Genomic DNA, 24,130 nt, shown 5'->3' on the forward strand with positions numbered 1-24,130 from the left:
AACCAAATATACATTTATGTTAGGGATGCATCGATACCGGAACGGATATCGGGCCGATACTGACTCAAATAGCTGGATTCAATTCTATGTTTATATATTATATACATTATATACTGGAATTTTAATTCCTGTTTAAGTTTTGCCTGTGATGAACTGCACTTTTCACTGTAAGTGATATTGTGGTCCTTGTTTACATGTTATTATGACCTTTTTTAATGATTTTTATAAGTGCTAATTATTTATGAGGACACTGACTCCAGTTATAGCTATTGTTCAAATTCATCGCAGACTTTTGGAGTAATCCTGCTAACGGACAAAGCAACAAACAACGCCGGTGAAAACATAACCTCCTTCCTAGGCCTTCGACCTTGGCGGATCTAATAATCCCAGTCACTTCCACACAGTGAGACATACAGTTTATTAATTAAACACTGGTATCGGATCGGTACTTGGTATCGGCCGATACCCAAAGCCCAGGTATTGTATCGGTATCGGGACTGAAAAAGTCAATTTGGTGCATTCTGAATTCATGTACAAACTGTGGAAATATATGTAGTGTGTAGGCCTATATGTAATGTGATGCATACAAAAGTACATTTGAAGTGGGATATATTACCAAGATATACGTATAAATATAAATATATCAGACACATGCAATGATTATGTCATGAAACTGCTGAATTAGCGTACTGGCATCTTTTTTTGGTCCAATTCAGGCACTGGGCATTACAACTTCTATCTAAACTGATAATCTGTCAATGAGTGCTGTGCATCTGTCAGCTTGTGTGTGATTATTCTACTCCAATACTTAATTAATGCAGCATTAAATGGTTTTGTGAGGAGGACATTTTGGACAGAAACATTTCAGATTAGAATGAAAATGAATTAAAAGTATTAAAGTGCCTTATCAGAGGAAAATATCTGTAGAAAACTGAAGATTCAGAGACATTTGCACTTGTCAAAACAATTAGTAGCTTTAATGATTTTTGTGTTTAAAGTTGCTTTTCAGTTTCTTTACAGTTGGGGGTGTACATTACGGAACCAAAACACAACATAAATATGAATATATCTGAGATCCATATGTACAGATGGAATAAACTCTACCAATGGTCAAAATAAATACATGATACATTAAATATATTTTCTCTTCATAACTTAGTGATACAACTTAGTGATCTCCTCACAAAGTGTTACTTCCCTTAAAGATACGCACACTCTTAGAGATACTTTTACATTTGAGACAAAGAGTGTGTCTCAGAGAAGATGTAACTAATATAAATAACTGACCACTAATATATCTAGCAATAGATAGATGTCAGCTTTTTTGATAATAGCCTTTTTGGCATTCTGTGCACATGACATTAGGATAGCTAAATGAAAGAAAAACAGTATCATACAGCATATACAGCCAGGATTTAAAGGACTGAAAGCTCTTCAGTCATCAGCATGCAAGTTTACCCTTCATCTCCTCATCCTCTCTGCTTTTTCTTCCTATTTAATTGTATTCAACAGTAAACAACTCATCAAAAGCACAATAACACTACCGGCATGGTAATTGTAATTCTCATTTCAACTGGATTTGCTCTAGTAGCCTATGTTAAGCGTCTTTTTGGTTGTTCTCCACTGGCATAAAATCAGACAAACACTGCAAGAGAGGGAAGGCCAAGTGAGAGACAGGGTTATGTGGAGAGAAAAAAAGGCTTTTGCATTGCAGAAAATCAGTCACTTTCAAGTCAATAGATCGGCTATAGGGTGAAACTATCCCGTTTGATATAAGCGGCACGATAATGAGCATGTCGAAGACAGAGGGACATTAAAAGATGCTGCTGGAGAATGTTGGATGACGCCGTCGTCTCTGTCTCCTGTTGCTTTGAAACACATGGATGCCTTTTGAATTCCTCTGTGTGTGTGCGTGTGTGCGTGTGTGTGTGTGGGTGTGTGTGTGTGTGTGTGTGTGCGTGCATGTGTGTGTGGGTGGGTGAGTTGATGCGCCAGTGTGTCTTTGTCCGTGTGACAGTGTAGGCAGTAGATGTGACATTCTGGATTCAGTTGCTAGTTGTTAGTCATAATCCACCAGGAAGCTGAGGAAACACACCACATGCAGAGAGTTAGGTCACCACACGGCAACAGGGACACACACGGCAGGGTACATAAAAAAAAAAAATAAAAATCTAATTTACATTTTATTAAGCTCTAATTTAAGCAACAAACATTTTCATCAGCAAAATAACAAATGTGTAAATGATTGACGTCATTCGGGGATTTCGGCAATTAAAATGAATGAATCATTTTCAGGAAGCTTTATAGATACAGAACATAAGGTCATGAGGTTGAATGCACATTGTTCTGCTGTTTTCAAACCGTCCACCTCTTTTTTACGTAATAGTCAAAGTCCAGCAAACACAGGGCAGATAAAAAGCAAATGATTTGCATAATACCTGCCTAGCAGCTAGTTTCGCACGCCCTCAAACAAAGCTAGTTAGATCGGAGCTGGAGCGGAGTCCAACGAGTTCAGTTCGTTTGACCAATCACAACAGAGTCGGCCAGCTGACCAATCAGAGCAGGCTGGGCTTTTTGGGAAACGTGTGTGTGTGTGGAAGGGGGCTTGGAGTTCCTTCAACAGATTTTACAATGGCGGCCGCGTCACAAACTTTATCATTTTACAGCTAAACCTTGCACTAAAAGATGATTTGGTCGGAGTTCGCAAGTGTTTGACAGCCGGCTCTCATAGATGACAGCTGGACAGCAGACCTCAGATCAGCTCTTAGTGCTTGTTTTCCTCCAGTCTGTGAAATTTTGCAGATGCCGTTAGGAGCGCCGGAGGACACAGAGGAATCATGCGATTAATCATGATTAATATTTGAATCGATTGACAGCCCTAGTAACAATATAAGAAGGTAACGTAACAACCGTAACAACACAACAAAACCACTATAGTTAGGTTTAGGAAAGAACTACATGGTTGGGCTTAAAAATACTACGTTGTACAGTGAAAGTGACACTGGAAGTTGTGAATACGGGACACAAACGAACTGCTGATTGTAACGTAACGCACGGGACATGAACAGAGGTCTTCTGGATGAAAGCCTTGTGTTTGTTGGACCCATCCACCTCCCCTTCCGCGCACCTGGTGTGAGTCTTTTCACTATTTATACTACGTCACTTGCTCTGACCAAATGCAAAAAAGTTAAAATTAAGTGTATCCCTGGTTTGCAGAAACGTCCAATGCCAACATTTTTCCGGGCGACTGGGATGGTTTCAGACAGAGGGTGAAAAGACGTGGTGCAGGACAGCCGGTAAGAGAAAAATAAAGCATTTTTTGAACATGCAAACGAATGCACCTGAAAATTACCATAATAGGTCCTCTATATAAAAACACCTGGTTGCTGATGCAAAGCTCCTCCTGGAAACAACATATGAAGACAATGTCGGGTGACTGACAGACAATAATAGCCTCTGCTACCAGCAGCAGAATTTTATTTATTTTTCTATTATTGATTCCAGAGGCGACTCCTTCCTGCGCTTCTGACGCACACCTCATATCTATCCTCCCTCTTTCTTCCAATCAGTGCACTGTGGCCTCGCGTGTATCCTCCGCAGCCAAACTCATCTGAGACTCGGAGCAATGACTAATGATCTGGTCTGCTCTTTGAGAAAAATAGGCAGTGTCCCTCAAGGCAAACATATACAGTACGTTGTTCTATAAGAAGCAGCTATTTTACTGAAAATGCTGCACAGCATGCAAGCATCATCAGTGCCAGGGTACATTCTCTGCTACTGGTTGTCAGTAACTTAATCAAACTTCTAATCTTTCATAACTTATTAACTCTTCCCCAGGAGAATTAACGAGACAAACGTCAACTAATACTACTACAGTAAAAACAAGTTGTTACTTATTATTATATATTATTTTCAGTTTAGTCAGTTTAATTGAATCAAATATTGTCTATCTATTTTAAATTGTAATTTTCCAGGCTTATTGTAATTAGTTTTTATTCCGACAAACATATTTTGAAATTTGAGATTTATCGCACACACACAGTTGTGTTTTCATTACTTTTGTGGACATTTACATTGACTTACATTATTTTCCTGGAGACCAACCTAACCCTGGCTGTAACTGCTACTTGCCTAAACCTAACCCTTACCCTAACCCTAAACCAAGTCCTCACCCTAAAATATAATGATTTACGTTATGGGGACGTGCATTTTGTCCCCATTTGGAAGGCGAGTCCCCACAATGTGATTGTGTAAACAGGTTTAGGTCCCCACAACGTGGGTAATACACACACACACACACACACACACGCTGAATTTCTGCAGTTATCTTAAATAAGCACTGAAAGTACAACACCTTCTTAGTCTTTTTAGGTTGTTTTTGTTCTTCAGATCTTTTTCACTGCCTGTTTACACCTGCTGTTTAAACCGACCCATATCTGATTACAGTGTTTACACCACAACTGTTTATGTCTGAAACTGTCAGCATGCGTACATGCGAGTCACAGATGTGGAAGTAAACAACCACGTACAGTAACCTAGCAACGAGCGCCGCCCACAAGGCTAAATCACCTTCTGCAATGGACGTAAAGAGGCAGAAATTATAATTAGCCCTATTGCTTTCTGAAGCATATTTAAAGGCGTGCAACAAATGAATCAAAAGTCAAGACGAGAGAGAAGAGTCATGGTTGTAGCCTGGGCTCGTGTGGCAGTGATTCGTGCTACTATGTGCGTCACAATGTGGTATGAGGTATGAGGTTGCCAGCTGGACACATTTTCCCACACGGAAATGTGTCCAAAAGAAGACAAAAAAATATTTTTTGCCCTGTTTACACACCTTTACAATATACACATATTTAATCTGTGCCATGTGAGCAAAACATCAGAACCGGCTCACTTTCAACAGGCAGTGTGAACATAGCCCCGAGTATTTGGAGAGAATATCCCCACTTTGATATCTATTTATTCAGAAACATCCAATATTTTCACAGTAAATGCCTGATTTGAAAACATTTTCTACCTTTAGGCTCAATAAGCAAATTCTCGAGAGAGTAATTGTCAGGAGGCCCAGAAATTCTGGACGCACCCCCGATTTCCACAGATGGAAGGTTTCAGTACATCTTTACATATCATAACACATCCAGACCTAATGTACTAATGCAACAGCTGACTGTGACACACAGCACAATCACCACATTAAGGGTGAAATGTGTCAGATCTGGCCAGAATTTGAGTTTAAAATATTCAAAAAATGTACAAACAGAATGTGAAGAGGTTACAGTGTTGATGTTATATCAAACACGTCTATTTGTGTTGCAGAGATATCTTCTGAAATGGGCATGCTAACCAGCTAGCCCCGGCCCGTCCTGTCTTGTAATACCACTTGTAGCTCAAGAGGCGATAGTGAGTCACTGTAGCGTCCAGTCTGCCCTCAGTCCAACAGGAGAGGACGAAGAAGAGCTGCCCCGAGGGCTTGTCAATCATGTTGAAAGTATGTGTTTGTTTTGATAGTTTGTTTGCTGGATTAAATTCAAAGTGTCAAAAATGAGAAAACAACTTGAAGGGTTCATTTGCAAAAAACACTAGCTTTGTTTTTATTTATTTTTCTAAATCATGTTTGTTGTTGTTGTTGTGCAATTCAGGAAAAGCCAATCAAACTAGTGTTTGGTTGTTTTGATAAAATATTTAAAATTTAAAATGTTCCTAAATCTTTTTTATTATTATTGTGAACTCAAGGGAATATGAATCAAACTGGTGTTGGTTTATTCATTTTAAGAATGGCTTTTATCTGTTGCATTCTCGCCTCATCCTCCCCGCCGCAGGACACTACTTTGCCAGGTGTAGAGCGTGTGGGGACGGACGGCTGTTAGCTCGAATTCCGCCAGTGCATAATACCAGGCACTGTGGGTCTGATCCCGGGGAACTGCTCGACTCCCCCGCCGGATCAGCAAACTTTCTGTTGCTGCCATTACACAGGTTAGAACTCTGCCACCCCGGACGCAAGCCTATAAACAAACTAAATCAAAACATACACGCACGTAAAGCCCCCGGTTAGTGTCACAGTAAACAAAAGATGTCTAACGTAAACTATAGGCAGACGCCACACGTTAATAATATAAGATAGCAATGTTATTTTGACCGGCTCTCAGAGTTCAAGCAGTTTGGTCGAATTTTGCACATTCTTGTCCTGTTGCTAGTTAGCAGCCTACAGCAGTTAGCTTCTTTTTTTTTATATATATATATATAACTGACAACTGTATATTTAGATTGTATGGAGCCAGTAGTAGAGGTGAAATGCTGCCCCCTATTTGTTTGGAGCATGTGGCCAGATCTTACACATTGAACCTTTAACTAATCTTATCTCTCAGTTGGCCAGCAGAACCGACAGACGAGCAGCCAATGATGTCAAAAGGGCTTTTATAGGCCAACATAATGACCTACAGCTTTGTCCCATTTCCATATTAAATACCACTTCTGTGGAAGATGTGACTAAGTAGTGTGTTTGAGTTTAGTATGCATACTAAAAAAAACTCATTTTAATTTCAAGTGTTTACTATTGATGTGCGCTATTGTCCCACAATGCAATGCAAAGAGGAAATGAAGGAGCTACAAAGAGGAAATGAAGGAGCTACACACAATTGCAAAAAAAATGTAGATGGTGGTTGAACAGCTCCAGAAATATTTTGGCAAACACAACAACAACAACAACAGCAACAAAGAACATGTTTGTACAAAAAACACCTGGAATTGGGAGACATGTCATCCAGGCTACACTGCATGGTTGGTTACTGATTGCATCGTCTGGGCGAGCAGACATAACCATTTTGCAGCATGGCCTAAGATGAGCAAAGATAGGCTGAATAGCAAGTTTAATGTCAAAGCTGGTCAAAGTTGGTGAATGTGAGCAGATCCCTGGCGTGGATACTTGTGGCTTCCATATTCACTTCCACCATCCAGCCAGGCTATTTTTCTAAAGATACCCTTCAAAACTACTTGGAATTGCTGTTGACACAGGGGAGAAGCAAGGCTGAGTGATCACAAGCGACTCGGAAACAGCAGGAAAATGACAGATCACAGAGGCATTGAGCAGCTGAGCAGAATGTCTAGCATCCCTCTCAACACCCTTTGGGTCTAATGTGCCGTCACTGAGCCAAAACTGGATGCGTGTCATACTATATGATCACGGAGGTCTGGAAGTTTATGGAGGTTTCGCCGTATCTTACATGTGTTGATCTCACACTAGGGTTTGCAGCGCTGGTTTTCTAGCGTATTGTCATCCGTGACATTTAATGCTCATTAATGCTATATACACACATGAATGCATTCACAGACAAACACATATACAAACCTGGGAGCAACATGGTGGAAACTACTTCAGCATCCTTCAACATGTCAATGACGCAGCGCTGGAAATCTTTACTGCTGTTGGACTGCAGGTAGCTGTAAAGAAGACAACGAAGGAGCACAAGAGGGGTGTAAAGAGAAAAAGAGACAGGTTAAAGAGGAAATCAGAGTTGAGCATCACCTGTAGCTACATTAATTGTCCACTATTTATGATGAAATATAAAGATTCTCACTGGAGATATACTGCATTTTAAAATGACAACCGTTTTGAAGATGTTTGTTTTTATTGTATGTAGACATTGGAGGCAGTCCAAACTCAATTTTTATAGTGAGTTAAAGGTCCAGTGTGTAGGATTTAGCGGGATTTATTGGCAGAAATGGAATATAATATTTAATGTTTTTTTTAGTGTATCATCACCTGGAACTAAGAATTGTGTTTTCGTTAGCTTAGAATGAGCCCTTCATATCTACATAGGGAGATATGTTTGTTTTCTACAGTAGCCCAGAATGGACAAACCAAACATTGGCTCTAAAGAGAGCCTTTCGTGTTTTTACGTTACCTGAAGGCCACCGTAGTGCTCCAACACACTTATGAAACTGCGGTAACGTGAGCCGCAGAGTGCAAAACCGTGGTACCGCCAGCGGCCGTTTGAATTTCATTGCTCCTAAAGCAAAAATGTCCTGAAAGATACTACGGCGTTACCATGGTTTAGCACTCGGCGGCTCACGTTACCGCAGTCTTGGAAAGGGAGGAGTGAGTGGAGGGGGTGCTCAGTTGGTTGCAATCTGCAACCACACCACTAGATGGCACTAAACTACACACTGGTCCTTTAAATTTGTAAAGAGTCAAATTTTTTTGTAAATAAACAAAAGCGTAAATATTCATATTATAGAAAATCTTTATTGATTTTTTAAAAATCACATTTCTATCTTATTTTCATGCAGATAGATATATTCATAGATATGCGTATAGATATCTTTTCAAACCATTTAAGCTACATCCGTGTGTGTGTGTGTGTGCGTGTGTGTGTGTGTGTGCGAGCTGAGGGACGGGCCATCTGCTCATCTTCACTGGTGGGGAACATTTCCATCAAAAAGTTAAGAGTGCCAAACAGTCTGCCAATATCTGACACACAACAACACACACACACATGCAAACACACACACATACACACACGCAAACACACACACGCACACACACACACACACACACACACACACACACACACACACACACACACACACACACACACACACACACACACACACGCACGCATACACACACACACACACACACACACACAGAAACACACACACACCATACTGACCTCATCCAGGAGATGCGGTCTTGCCAGAACTCATACATTATGTAACACAACTTTCCAGGGAGCTTCTGAACGGACACACTGACAGCAGGGTGGAGAAGAGAAGTAGAGTGGGGCAAGAAGAGGATACAAAGTGAGAGAGAGTAAAGGATATGAAAGAAGTTTGAATATTTAGATAGATGTCAGCTAGAACCAATGGTGGAAAGTAACTAAGTACATTTACTCAAGTATTGTAATTAAGTACAAATTCTAGGTACTTGTACTTTAGCATTTCCCTTTTACGCTACTTTATACTTCTACTCCACTGCATTTATCTGACAGCTTTAGTTACTTTACAGATTACAGTTTTTCATACCATTCCTGTCCAATAAAAACCATGCATTTCCAAATATGATGATTTTGAATGTTTGTGATAAACTCAAGGATTGCGGCATTAAGATACATTAGTGACAGTGTCACTTTGTGAAAATATGAAATTGTTCTTAAATCAATTGAATTAATTTTCAAGCTGCTCAGAGTTTGGGGTCACATAAAAGCTGCTATATTATCCAAGGATGATGGAGGATGAAACAGAACTTTTCCATCCTTTTCACTCAGTTTACATCCGTTTTTGGCTCAGTTGACAAACCCCTGATTCAACATTGCTTCAATTTTCAAAAAGCTACCTCAGCAGCAGCAGAGCCCGACACATTGTCTAACAGATATATTGCTTTGTCTGCAAGACACTCACTGCAGGTTGTCAGAGTTGGCTGCGGTGGCTTCGATGTAGCTCTTCAGAACTTTCCGGAAGCTGTCCAGATCTTCATCGGTCACCGACAGCTGCCTCTGAACCAACAGGATGTTCTGTTGGCAACGAGACGAGACAGAGAGGAAAATGATGAGATGACACGTTGGCTGCTCACATAACCATCTGAGGTCCAGGCGTGTGACGAGATGGAAACTATTGAAGCATTTGATTGATTATACATTCCTAAGGGTACATATCTATCTATCACTGACAGCCGATGAGATATAAATAAACACATTCTATGTCACTTAGTATTGCTCTCACTGAGGCACTCTGTCAGTACATTCAGTTTTATGGAGGCACCAATAATTAAAAGTGAAATTCAAGGTTCTTTCCGTACATTCTAAGCTATGAAAAACACATCAAAGTGATTTATCTGCCCTATAATAACCGTGTTGCCATGATACCTCATCAGTGTCATTAGAACAGTTTGTCACTTCATACTGACGGCAGCAGCTGGTGAGGCTATTCCCTCTCGATTAAATGTGAACTCGCAGTACGTCAGTGTTGCAAGTTGTTTTTTTTACATTTGTTCCTTGAAGTTTGCTGGTGAGGTATAGTGACAGCACACTCAACGTATCAATGTAAAATGTTCCATGGAAATGTTTCATAAAACGCCTGATTTCCACATAAATCCATGGACCTCCTGACAGAGTAAAAGAAAAGACACTCTGAAGTATATATAAATATATATTTCCCTTTATCGATTGATGTGCCCATCTAATGAGCAACGTCCCCGCAACTGGCGGTGATTCAGTGTCCTCCTCGGGGAAACTGGGCTTGAACTAAAGTCCTCTGCCTGCATGGTCCCCCGATGCACAGCGTCATGCTGCATTGACGAGAGTGAGTCACCACTTCAACCAGTATAAAATTAAACTTGTCTTATCGTTTGTTAGCACTGTTTCCACAGACTTGATTGAAAGGTCGGCTCACCTTCATTTCAAAGTGACAGTTGGTTTTGGTTGTATGTGCCTTTTCGGTTTAGTTTTTAGATATCAATCTTTGAAATCTCTTGAGATTTTTGTTGCAACTCCAATACAACGGAAGAGCATTACATTTAATCTATGATGCTCATTGCATTTAAAGGTGCAGTCTTAGGATCTGGTGGCATCTAGTGGTGAGGTTGCAGATTGCAACCAATTTAAACTTCTCCCGTGTGCCAAACATGTTGGTTGTGTCTAGAAGGTACGAGACTCGCTGCCCGATGACCTATCCTAACCGTAACCATTTCGTGAGTGCTTCTCAACTTGGGGGTTACCTTCTAAACACTACCCAAACGTGTAGGAGAACTATGGTGGGCGATGCGAAAATGGGAAAATGTGAATGGTCCTATCTGGAGCCAGTGTTTGGTTTGTCCGTTCTGGGCTACTGTAGAAACATGGTGGCCGGCTCCGTGAAGAGGACCCGCTCCGTATGTAGATATGAACGGCAAAATTCTTATTTTCAGGTATATATATATATTTATATATATATATATATATAAGTATATATATATTCCATTTCTGCAAAAAGATCCACCTAAATGTTACACACTGTTCCTTTAAAAATTACATTTAAAAACTGAATAACCCACAGATCCCATTGTAAAGAGTTGTTATTGAACTTCATTCTACTAAAAAATAGAACCTTTGAAAAGTGCAATTTTTCAATGGACCAAACACTATTACATTCAGCTCAATTGTATTGCAGTGGCAGAAACTTTACAGGAGGATACTTCAAAACCTCAGCACATAAAATCAAAACAATGTACATGACCAGAATCCACTAAAGGTGAGTGAGAATATATAGTATTGTAATTTAGGTTAAAAAAATACCATTTAAATATTGTGGTTTATATTGTGCATGGAAATACACAGTAAAAAGGGACATGGATTTATGCATTGAAATTGTGTGTATTTTTGTATTTGGTCATTCAGCTCTTTGTCACAAGGATAGCCGTACTTTTATTTCAATATTTGTTTTTTACTGGGTTTTATAGAAACTTGTTAAAACAGAATTCACTTTACTATTTCTGATATAAATACTTTGACATAACTGTCACCATAGTTACCCTTAAAAATGGTTACTGGCACTCTCACCTGTCTGTGGGTGTTTTCACGCCAGTTCTACCTCTCAAGTGCATCGTCAGTCAGTAACTTCCTTTGTCCATGTGTGATAACGTCGAATACACTCAGACAGATTTTGATTCACTCTCTCTTGTTTCAAGGTGAGCCTTGTGAGCATAAACCGGCCCTTGTCTGCTTCACGTCGAACATCCTTTCACCTTGAGGCTTGCCATGTATTGATTTTCATAGCCGGAATGAGCTGGAATGAATATAAATGTGCCTGGAAAGCAGACATTTGCTGGTACGGGAGGTTATGGTATCATTTGGTTTGAGAAGGAAACCGGTGTGTTGCTTGACATTTAGAATGCATGGGGACAGTGAACGAACTGGATGAGTAAAGAGCATTTTCTAGAGAAAATAATTGCGAAGTACAGATGAAAAAAGAGATTCAAATAATGTATATCTTGTCAGCTTTATGGTAACATACAGTAACTACTGGAGGTGTCAGAAAGAGCAAAAAGAGGAGTAACTGGGGGTGTTAATGGAGTAGAATCATAAGATAAATATGTATTTAGAGACTAGCAGTGGTGAAATGTTTTGAATAAAATAATTTAGTTTGGACAGCCTCCGATATAATTTGCTGTGACCTTTCCCCAGTCAACTCACAGCACAGTATATAAGCTCTGCAGGCAGACTGAACTGGACTTAAACTGGACTTGTTTGCACTGGTACATAAATCATTGTATGTTTTTCCTGTTGGGCTACTTGGTAGGTTGGGGAACTGAACTGTTCATACAGTATCATATTTTCACTATATATATTTTCACATTCATGTGTGTCCTTGTTGTGTGTTGTTGTAATGGTTTATGGTGTCTTGTTTGCTTGTTGGCTGGACCGCAGAGTGCCAGTCCTACAAACGCTGCAAAAGTCTGTCACTGAGTGATGAAGTTACACGATTGGTCGGCCGAGTTTTGGAGATTCCTCATTGGCCGTTGTTCTTTCAAAATGAAAAGGCAGAGAACAGTCCTTTATGTAAATGAGCCCGTCCAGCGTGACACATCCGGCTCACGGAACTTGGACCAAGCTGTCAAACTAGGCGAACTAGTTCTAAAATGAAACGAGATTTTGATGGATTGTTTAGATGGAATAACAGAAAGTTTATGAGCAGGCCGCCATGTTGTTTCCTGTTTGAAATGGCAAGCAGGAAACCAGGGACCAATCAGGTGCAATCCACAATTCCAGTTGAGTGGAGCAGCGCGTCCCCTAGTGTCCTCGCCGGACCAGGTGGACATGTACCGCTGGATTTAAAATTATAGACATGACCACTGACTATTTGTGTAACTATTTAGCCACAGATTCGCACAGATTCTGGCCATACACGGTCCAGCCATATACTCGGTTTTGACAGAGTCTTGTTTTCTTCTCTCTTTCTTTGCACTGGAACTGAGCTACCATGCTGTACCAAAACAATTACCACCAACCAGCCCGGTCGCACGAAAAGGCGTGTGAATGACGACGATAATGCGCAAGGCACGCCGTTCTTGCTTTAGGCGTATTTTCACGCCTCGAGTCTGTACTGACTGCGATGTAAATGCATCCACGTGAATATGTTAAGATCAGAGCTACTGATGTAGAATAAAAAGTGTGAAAGACTGCTTATGATGGAGGGGAGGTGGATGGGTCCAACAAACAGGACTTTCAACCAGGAGACCGGTGTTTTGTTTTGTAAGTTACGTTAGTGACGTTTGTCACGTGTTTTCCATGGGCCTACTTATATAACGTTATTTTGTACAGATTTTACTTAGTTTATGGCACTTGGTTTGACTCAATTATGTATGTGCACTCTTTGTATTTTATGTAGATATATTCAACATTCACGTTAAATGAAAACAAGCTAAGTGTGGTTCCTTTTAAATGAACAAAATGTGAAAACACTGTTATAATCAGCAATTATCCACTAAAGTCAGTCCTTTCTTAGTTTGTACTCTACTTGATTTGCACAGTGAGAGGCAATCATTGCAATCAAACCACTGTGTAGTCTGACAAAGAGAGTCGGTCTATATAATAACTCTGCTGTGCTGTAGCCGCAGGCAGAAAAGTGTCTAATTTCAACATTACAATGGAAACGCCTCAGTTCAACCTTGAGTGTTTGATTGCTCTGAAAAGCTGCTTGTAAAATGTTAGTTTGGTTTATATGGATAATAAAATCTTTGTGTGTGTGTGTGTGGTTAGTAAAATGTTGAATTATGATTGAGTGTTATGATGACCACCATTGTTATCATTTCTAAATTTTGCTTTAATAATACCCTGTGTGTGGCAGCCTGTGGTATAATTACGCACCACTTAGGTTATCACTAACTGATTACAATGATTGTCCTGGCAACAAATTCTATTTTAATGATAAAAACTGCTCGATAAAAACTACAAAACAAAACGTTTAGTCACCGCTTCTTCACTCAGATTGGTAAAATATTGATATCAGTGCTGACTTACAGACTTGTACGTGCTGGCCAGTGTGTCCTCTTTCAGTGGCTCCAACTTGGGACCCTGAAACAAGAAGGTAACAAATATGAGAACGACTTCTTGGCTTTGTTAAACATCTGGGTGAGAAAGGTCAGTGATGATCAATATATTCTTTTGATAGTCATTACAAAAACAAATCGTAACAACCAGATGTTTCATTTAGACATATTTCACTTAAATCTTATTCCATTGCATAATGTTGCACGCCATGCTAAATCAACATCACCTCATCATACCAACACATACAAAGACAAAAGAATACTGATATTTGCACACAGACATTTGCACCTCTGGACAAATTGCACCTGCAGGCACTAATGGGGTGAATAAAAGTAGGCAAAGTAAATGGACTAAGTATATTGTGCTCTGCTCTATGATATCTGATGGGATTGTGTGTGTGATTTGCCATTTTTCAAAGGCCGTTGTGCAAGACAAATCCCCTACAGGGCTGTAAAGACAGCCGGTTAGACTATTATCAGGTCATTAAATGTGTGTTATCGGTGGTTATAAGCCCCATAGATGTGGGTCAGTAGGGCCCTGCTACACCCACTAGAGGGTTTTATCATCTATTCACATGGGTGATTAGCGAAAGAAGGAATAAAAGAAGACGACAGCGACCTCTCGACCATAGTAGTTATGACAGCAGCAAAAGCGTAAGTCAGGGGCTGTAGTTTAGACAGCGCAAAACTCCATATGGGGGTGGAGGTCGGTAGGGCTGGGTATCGGTACTCAATACCTTTTAAGGCATCGACCACCGACCTACCCAGTATCGAAACTTCTCCAGTCAAACGATACCTGCAATCAGTCCTTTTTGTGCCCAGATCTAAAAAATGATGACTGTTTTGCTCGCAGCCAATCACTGCAAGCGTCCTTCGATTTATCGTAACGTGTGATTGGCCCACTACCGCAGCAGCTACAACCCATAGGCCACTGCTGTAATTTCCTGCCTGCACCATGCTCTGGGTGATGGATGGGACATAAAACACTTTCACCCAGGGTGTGTGTTCAAAACCTTAAGCTTCACTTTCACTTTTGAAACAGTTATTTTAAGCCAAAACAACGTAGTAGGTATAGAAAGGCCCCTAATAACGCACATTTAATGACCTGGAAACAGTTGAATCGGGTGCAGCGGGTTAGATACTATCATTCAATAATGTCATTGTGTTTCTTTTAGATAATAATAGGAGATAACGGAATGATGGGATAAAGGCAGCTGTAGTCTTCCTAGAGTAGATGTATGTACTTTAAAAAAAAAAAAAAATCAAGTGGAACCCATGTGATTCACCACACATGATTTCTTTCTTTCAACCATATCCGTAGGCTATATAGAGCATGTACTCTATAAATGTATGATGTTATGAATAATGAAATACAGTCAATGTAATAAAAACAGAATGAGCTTTCCGTCTTAAAGGTTATGACTCTTGTTTGTATGTGTGTGAGTGTGTGTCGTCGGGGAACATAACCTTTGAGGCAGAAAAACTCATTCTGTTGCATTTGAGAGAGCAGAGAAAGGGAGCGAGATGGACAGAAGGTGTGTGTGATGGCGGCGGTGGCGTTGAAGTGTGGGGATGGATATTGCACTCTGAGCATGCTGCAGGTTATGAATTGCTTTGATATTGCACTCCGAGTCCCTCTGAGTCGGCAGAACCGAGGGCTGGAGAGAGAAAAAAATGCTTTGAGAGACACTGAAAGGAGAGGAAGAATGAGCATCAGAAGACGGGAATAACGGGAGTTAATAAAGAAAACAACAGACAGAGAGAGAGAATGAGGTGGAGCAGAAGATGTGGCAGGAGTGTGAAAGAGGTTTTGAGGCGTGGTAGCAAGAATGGGTCATAGGACACAGAAATGAGAGGTAGAGAGGTAGCCGTGCTCTGTTTGACAGATACACAGATCTTTTTTCATGCTGTGAGTGCACCCTTTGCTCTTTTTGACGATCACAAACACACAAAAGCGTGCTTGGAATTACGCTGTCAGTGCAAAACTGAGCAGAACATGTACAATATCTAACATAACAGACAGTTTGTAAGACTTTAACGACTGTAATCGTTTTCCGCATCACGGCTGAAACCATTCAAGGCACTAAGCTGACACCTTGTCCCAGACATAATGACAAAACCAGAACATTGAACCATGTGAAATCCACGTGTTCCTAAAAGCCTCGCAGGCAGGTTTACAGGTAGATTTGAGCACAACCTGCAGTGCTGTGTGTCGCCCACCTGTGTACTTTTCATTATTCTTAACACATAAATAATTCCGTGCCCCAAAATGTTTGAAAAGCCGACGCATTTGGTGTTACTATTTTGCATATTCCTTGCATAAATTGTCAGTTATTTAATAATAAAACTGTGGTGGCAGACCTGTGACAGCACAACAAACACACATCCTTTGTTATATCCTATTAAACTGTTTCCATTACCTGTTGGTAATGCTGGTAAAGGGGGCCCAGAGGGTCAACATATTGAAGCTCTGTATGTGCTCATGCTTGCTTAACCTTTCAGATTGAATCTGTATTTCACTTGGAAGGAAAAGCTTCATACCTGACACTCCAGTTTATCCAGCAGCTGCTGCAGCCTGTTGATCTGAGAGCACCAGTTCTCTCCGTCCTCCATGCACACACCTGGAGACAACACAGTACTAAATCACCGGAACAACAATGTAGATCTGTGTCCCAGTTCCATCGTGTATACAGGCCTACTTCTGACTGGATTTGAGTAAATGCAGTAGTAGCAGTAATACATACAGCAGTCTATGTTTTATAGTATTGAGATATACTTTGCAGCTGAGAGTTTACTTTCTGTGTTTAATCATTTGATTGATGTGAAATGACCCCATTCAGTCTTGTCCAAACAGATGCTTTCCATCAGCTGTCAAGGTCAAACTAGAATTACCGCCTCGCGGTTGTATACCATCTTGTTGCTAAATAATAATTAATGTGCTGCTAAAGACATGTAAATCCAGAGGACAGATGGTAATTTTGGTAATGGGTTATGTATGAAAATGGTGATGTGTTTTGTTCTTTTGTCTGTCCATTTATGGTAACAGTATGTCTATGGTATGTGTACTTTTTCTCAAACTGAGCTGCCCATGGATGCAAAATGAATTTCAGTGCAAACTGACAATAAAGTTGTATCGTATCGTATCGTATCGTATCGTATCGTATCGTATCGTATTGTATACCGCCACCAACCAGTCAAGTTGCAGTTTACAACCATGTCTGTCCAAAATGTCATCACCTCCATCATTTTATCCTGTTGGACATTTGTGTTAAATTGTAATAACTGTAATAATAAATAGCATATGAATTCTTGAGTTATGGCCAAAAATGTGTTCTGTGAGGTCACCTTTGGCCACCAAAATCAAATCGATTCATCATGTTGTCCAAGTGGACGTTTCTACCAAATTTGAAGAAATTCGCTTTAGGCGTTACTGAGAGATCACAAGAATGGGATGGACATGAGGTCACTGTGACCTTGACCACCAAAATCGAATCAGTTCTTCCTGGAGTCCAAGTGGATGCTTGTCTCAAAATCCTCCAGGTCTTCCAGAGATATCATGTTCATGAAAATGGGTTGAATGGACGACCCAAAAATGCAATGCCTCCGGCCACTGCTGTCGCTGGTGCAGAGGCATAAAAACACAGAGGGCAATGCAGAAGTGGTTTCATGCCCTATGTTAAAATGCCTCCTTGTACAAATGGTAAAAAAAACAATCTTACATATATCTATTTCCATTTAAAAAAAAAAAAAGCCAAAGTTTGAAGCATTCAGAGAAAACAATTATTGTGAAAGAATATAAAATCATTCACCCATATATGGCAATTACTGTATGATGATTCACACTTCTTATTATGTGTATAAAAAGACATCCAGCTCCTGATGACATTTCTTTCAACGTTTTTTGACCGCCAGGGTTCATTGCTTTTCCCTGCAGGCTCAATATCTGATGTTCAGTCTATGAAGAAGAAAATAAATGAGGCTCAACATAAAATAATTGTCTTTAGAAAATGTCAATATGATCTTTGTAGGTAAAAAAAAAAAGCCCTCAGAGAGAGTTTACAGCCGGCTCTAATTATGAAGAATACTCATAATGACAGTGATGGGAATAATCCATATGTACACCACTGAACACAATTCCCCCAATGGATGGCAATAAAAAGTACATTTCATTATGGATATGCTCTGGTGGGAATGTTATCATGATGTTTGAAATGTTGATCTATAGTATGGTGTCATTTGTCCAAGTAGGGAGACTAAAACTGATCTAACTTATACCTTTGTGCCATGGAGCTTTATTGTTGTCCAAAAAGTATTAAGTATAGTTTAATGTGCTGCAGCTGAACAGCTAGTTGGCTGTCTAGCCTGCCAACTGTCATTAGCAGTGCTCTTTTCCCCGGTGAATGTTTGGTTGCAGGCTCGCTCAACGAGCTAAGCTGCAGGTAAGATGTGTGTTTGTGAGTTAGATAAGAAGGAGACTTTAATATAGAAGCGGTTGTGAGTTATTGTTCAAAGTCTGCGGCTCTTCTGTTGTGTAGCTGCTGTCTGTGTCAGAGTGACCGACCGTCTGCTCTGCCTGTGATAGAATGTGGACGTCACTGCTCTATGCAAAACAGGACAACGCAGGACAAGTGATTTACAGAGCAGATATGTAGCTGGCAAAAAAATGCTATTCAATTTCAAAACACCTAAACGAGACACACGTTTGCACTGGGTGGGATCTGCATCATGATCATTTTGAGTCAATCTCACAGAAACTATCCTGCTGCTATAAATTCTCACTTGAAAACAGTCTGTAGCAAATAAAACTTCTGATGGAGGAATGTTTGATAAAAATTACAATTCCCAGGAAATTATTTAGCTATTTTTAAAAAATGTAAGTAGCCTATGTACTGTATATACCAGTGAGATGTTCAATGTAGTGAGTCCCCAGCACCCACAGGTGGTCATTTGAGTGAGTCCCAGGGAAATTGAGGGGTCCCCTATAAAATGCTAGGTACTGTATTTAGCATGAAATTATATGCCCAAATCATAACATGGTCAAAATCAACAGCTGTCAGTGTGTCAGTGTGCTGACTTGACTATGACTTGCCCCAAAACTGCATGTGATTATCATAAAGTGGGCATGTCTGTAAAGGGGAGACTCGTGGGTACCCATAGAACCCATTTTCATTCACATATCTTGAGGTCAGAGGTCAAGGGACCCCTTTGAAAATGGCCACGACAGTTTTTAAAATTTCACAGTCTGTAAAATTTAGCGCAAGTTTGGAGCGTTGTTTAGTATCTTCACTCTAGCTTTAAAACTGAGCCTGCTACAACCTAAACATCGTAAATTGCGTTAATGCGTTAAAGAAAGTAGTCGCTTTAAAAAAAATGTGTATTAACTTTGACAGCACTAGTTTTTATGTTTTCCTTTCACTCATTGAGACTATGAACAAAACGGGATCTCGTCTTGCGTGAGCAATATGCGCAAACGATAAGAAGGTGGCTGTCGGTGAAAATATTTTTTCAACACGGCGGCGCCTCCCCTGGACAGTAAAGCATCATTAGGTCGTCATGGAGATGAGTGAATACGGCATCGATCTGTGGCCACGTGAGTTTATTTACCAATATCAAGTTTGTAGCCTTGATTGTTGAAATGAAATCTGTGCAGCGAGGAATTCGTTTTTGACAGTGAGATTTCTTTTTGTTTATTTCTATGATTTCAACACAGATTTGTTGTTCACAATGTACCATTATCAGGGAAAAAAATAGGGTGTTTACTGGAACCTTTTCGGATTTTTAATGCGTCCGAGTTGCAGGATGCGTACATACTGTAGCAACATCCCTTAAATTCCTGACCCGTTTTTATAGATTACATCTTCAGTAGGAACCGATGGGCATATAGGGTTGAGAGACACATTAATCTCTCAAGTGTAAAATGTAAGGGTTATAAACTGGCTTTCAGTTTTATGGGAACACGGTTTCAATATTATATGACATTCCTCTTACCCGTGGTCAGGATGCTAGAGCAGGGATCTGATGGGGACATGCACAGGTTATTATGGATCCTGCGACCGCACCGCCTGCCATTCCTCTGTACTGCTGTCAGCTCCGGCTCCTTTACCTCTCTCCTGCCATGACAGCAGTGGAGACCCAGGGAGACAAACATCAGAGAGAAAGACAGTAACTGTCAGAGAGGGGGGGGAATATATAAAACAGAAATTTAAGATATGGCAGACAGCGGTAGCCACACGGGGAATAAAGAAGAGGAAATGGAATGAATACAAGGAGGATAGGGAGAAGATAGAGAGGAGAGAGGGTGCAAGACGGAAGGATGCATTAATAATTGATTCAAATCAGAAAGTGAGATAGGTTAATGTCTGAGAGAGAGAGAGAGAGAGAAAGAGAGAGAGAGTCAATGCTGCGGAGACACAAGGACCAGAGATAAACAACAAATGTCCAGAATAGAGGTGAAAACATTTAGAGAAGGGCCAGATACAAACCAGTGCTTATTAACCCACAGGGTAGGTGTTAAGGAGGACGTGCCCTTGCACTTACACACACACACACACACACACACACACACACACACACACAGCTCTGTCGTAGATGGAAAGTGTTTGTCGTCTGTAAATGCATGGTGTCAAGGGCAGGACGTCGAGCACTGTGTGGTTATGAGAGTGTGTGACACTTGAGACACACGCTCACAACATGTGTGTGTGTGTGTATACTGTGATTTCACTTGTGTGTGTGCCTCTCTGTCTCTATGTGTGTGTGTCTAAATGCCCGTGCACATTTGTTTGTTCTTGTTATAGTGTGTGCCCCTCTCTCCCTCCCTCCTTTTGTTGTGTCTTTGCGTGTGCACGTTATTATGTGTATGTGTATGTGTGTGTGTGTGTGTGTGCAGCGTCACGCTGACAGCGCAGAGGGAGCGCATTGCTAGGAGGTTCTCATGCTGAGAACAGCCTGGAGCCCAAAGGCCACTGCAACAGCCCTACATCCACTGCAGAGAGAGAAATAAGCGGTTCGTTGCCAACTCAATATGTCTCTAATGCAGCCCCTCCCGGCACTCACACACTCCCTCTTTCTCTTTCCAAAATCTATATCTGTTTGCACAATCTTAAAAGAGTTATTTGTGGCTAAAAAGATCCTCATGTCCTCTCTCTCTCTGTCTCTCTGTCTCTCTCTCCCTCTCTCTCTCTCTGTTTTTTCTTTCTATTTATCTCAGCACCATTCATTTAATTTTTCATCTTTCTTCTCTTTCTCTTTTTCCGTGACTCACTTGTTTTGTATTTCAATGCCACCCATATCATCCTTTCACATTCTGCTCCCCCCTCTGCTTTGCCAAGTCCCCTCTCAATAATTCACCTTGGCTATAATCACTCCATTATTTCCAATAATACCAGTGTGGCAACCCAGACAGGGGGAGAGCTCAGCTGAGCCCCGACACCCGCAGTATAACAGGCAACCTCAGCTGCAAGCTACCATATTGAGGAAAGTGGGGGGGAAAACATCTTTGTTATTTGAACAGTCAAAAGTGTTTGATAGCTATTTGTCGTGACAGTGACCGGTGGCGAAGTAGATTTCTACTCATTAAATGTCCTTGATGGATTGTTCCTCTGAGCATCTCCTGCATTGATGCATCAAAGAAACGCGGGGGCCCGTGTCGACGTCTTTGATGAACTACAACGTATAGAGGAATGTATAAAAGTACTCTTTGCATTTTACCATTTTACACTTTGCACAGTGGTTCACCAAATCCCCAAATTGGTGACAGCGTTTTCGATCTGTTTTTATTCTATGAGCTCAATTTACATGTATATGAAAGCGTGAGGCTCTGACAGAAATACTGAATTTCAAGCAGTGTGCCTATTAGTGAGGCAACTGTTTGAATGTAGCAGATTCAAAGTTTTGTGCAGAAAAACAAACCTTGAAAGAAAGGCCTCTGAGGTAGCGCTGATTCGATGAGTTTCCTTACTGCTTAGACCGATGTTGCCTTAGACCGTTTATACTCATGCAACTCACCACATTCCTGTCTCACCCAACACAACCTCTCCAAACTGCAACTAGTTCAAAATGCTGCAGCAAGACTACTCACAAAATCCAACAGAAGAGTCCACATAACATCTCTCTGTTGGTTATCTGTAGGTTTTTAGAATTGATTTAAACATTTTAATCATTACTTTTAAAGCACGGTTGGGGTTGGCCCCTGATTATATCACTGACCTACTAACCTCTTATGAGCCTGAATGCACAACACAGTCAAGGCAGTTCGTGAAATAGTCACAAAATTGAATCTATTCGATTTGTGTTACTTTTTTTTTTTTGCAACGCTCAGCACGACTTTCAACAACGTATTTTTCATGTGTCAGTGTCCGCTCCAGTCTTTTCAAAATAAAACTACTTAGTTAGGTTTAGGAATAGATCGACTTGGTTAGGTTTAGACAACAAAACTACTTAGTTACATTTAGAAAAAGATTGTGATTTGGGTTTAAATAACTCCAGAAGTGTCGTAACTGAATTACGGAAGTTACCTTACAAAAGCTACTTGGATAGCTTTAGGAAAAGTTTTGGCTTAAAATATCTCCGGAAATGCCGTAACTTAAGTTAAGTTACGTGACAAATAAATCAACTTTGACTTCTGGTTTCACACAGGATACGAACACCGGTCTCTTGGGTGAAAGACCTGCCAGAGTAGGAGATCAGGCAGGCTAGCTCTGTTTTCTCTTTCAAATCTCTTTTAAAAACACACTTTTTCAGAACTGCTTTCTCTTAATCGGTTATTCTTCTGTTATTATTTCCTCCACCAAGGCCGAAGGCCTAGGAAGGAGGTTATGTTTTCATCGGCGTTGGTTTGTTTGTTGGTTTGTCTGTTTGGAGGATTACTCCAAAAGTCCGCGATGGATTTGAATGATATTTTTTGGAGGGGTGGTGTGTGGCAAAATGAACAATTCATTAGATTTTGGTGGTGATCCGGAGTGCGGGGGGTGGGGGGGCAGCGACGTATATAACACCTGCCTTGGCGGAGGTCTGCGCTCACCGAGTGCACTTCTAGTTCTACTTGTTGTTACTGTTTTTAGTACTTAGTACTTTAGTACTTTTTATTGTATAAACTCTATTTCTATTTATTACTACCTGTTAATTTGTGTTGCTTTTTATGTCTTTGTAAAGCACTTTGTGGCTTGTTTTTGCTAAATATAAATAAAGGGTAACACTTCATTTTACAGGTCCGCAAATGTCATGGTAATTAGGTTATAATTAGCAAGTAACCTACTTTAAATTTCCCTGGAATTACTGCAAAATTACCCCAATATTTACCTCAAAATCTATCGAAAATTACTTTATTATAAACCTTATTTAATAATAATATATAAATAGGTTACTTGCTAAGTATCACCTAATAACCATGACATTTGCGGACCTGTAAAATGAAGTGTTACCAAATAAAATTATTATTATTTTCCTCCTTTTTAATAGCATATGGGTCATGCTGCTATGCATTATGGGAGTGCTTTCCTGCAGCAATACAACACAGTACAGTACAGTACAGACAGTATCATATTGCGGTACTAACGGGGCAGGGCTGCTCTGCTCCTCCACAGCCTCCATGGCACACTGCAGGGACCTCTGTAGAGACAGTAGCTGACTGGACGTCTCTCTCAGCATGAACCTGGTGACGAACTGGCCCAGCACGCTGGCTCCCTGGTACTCCTGAGAGACACACAGAAGGAGAGGTTAAAGCACATGACACTCAAACAGAAGCAACAAGGGAAGCATCGAGACAGACCGCAGAGATGGAGAGAGAGAGAGAGAGAGATGATTTGATAGCCTCTCCTAAACAACAACAGGCACTTGTGAAATGTGTGACAGCGGCAATTAAATGGGCTAATTAATTCTCTGAACGCATGCATTATTCAGTACCGCACATCCAAAATTCCAAGGTGGAAGGACTTTAATAGGAGACATAATTGCTGCTCGACTCCCCAAACTCGAACATGATTACGCGCTCTCAGAGGAGTCTTATTCGCGCAATGTGCTAATGAAGTAGCAGCGCGGTAGCTCTTTGTCCAAACTTATGACAAGTAACCTCTATTGAAAATGCATCATGGGATTAGCAGTCCAGAGAGCTCT

The 24,130-nt window shown here is 40.6% G+C and overlaps 1 protein-coding gene across 1 annotated transcript in view; it reads right to left on the minus strand.

Annotated features, from left to right (window-relative positions):
• Positions 1–948: 948 nt before the first annotated feature.
• necab3 (N-terminal EF-hand calcium binding protein 3) overlaps positions 949–24,130 on the minus strand; it is a 55,813-nt gene continuing 32,631 nt past the window's right edge. The window contains exons 6-13 of the mRNA XM_037767230.1: positions 23,574–23,710; positions 20,009–20,130; positions 16,562–16,641; positions 13,992–14,045; positions 9,397–9,509; positions 8,670–8,747; positions 7,346–7,437; positions 949–2,081 (exon numbers count right to left, since the gene is read on the minus strand). Coding sequence (XP_037623158.1) covers positions 2,053–2,081; positions 7,346–7,437; positions 8,670–8,747; positions 9,397–9,509; positions 13,992–14,045; positions 16,562–16,641; positions 20,009–20,130; positions 23,574–23,710 — 705 coding nt within the window. The 3' untranslated portion in view covers positions 949–2,052. The remainder of the gene's footprint in view (positions 2,082–7,345; positions 7,438–8,669; positions 8,748–9,396; positions 9,510–13,991; positions 14,046–16,561; positions 16,642–20,008; positions 20,131–23,573; positions 23,711–24,130) is intronic.

This window comes from Sebastes umbrosus, chromosome 1 (assembly GCF_015220745.1).
Source record: "Sebastes umbrosus isolate fSebUmb1 chromosome 1, fSebUmb1.pri, whole genome shotgun sequence".
Taxonomy (NCBI): domain Eukaryota; kingdom Metazoa; phylum Chordata; class Actinopteri; order Perciformes; family Sebastidae; genus Sebastes; species Sebastes umbrosus.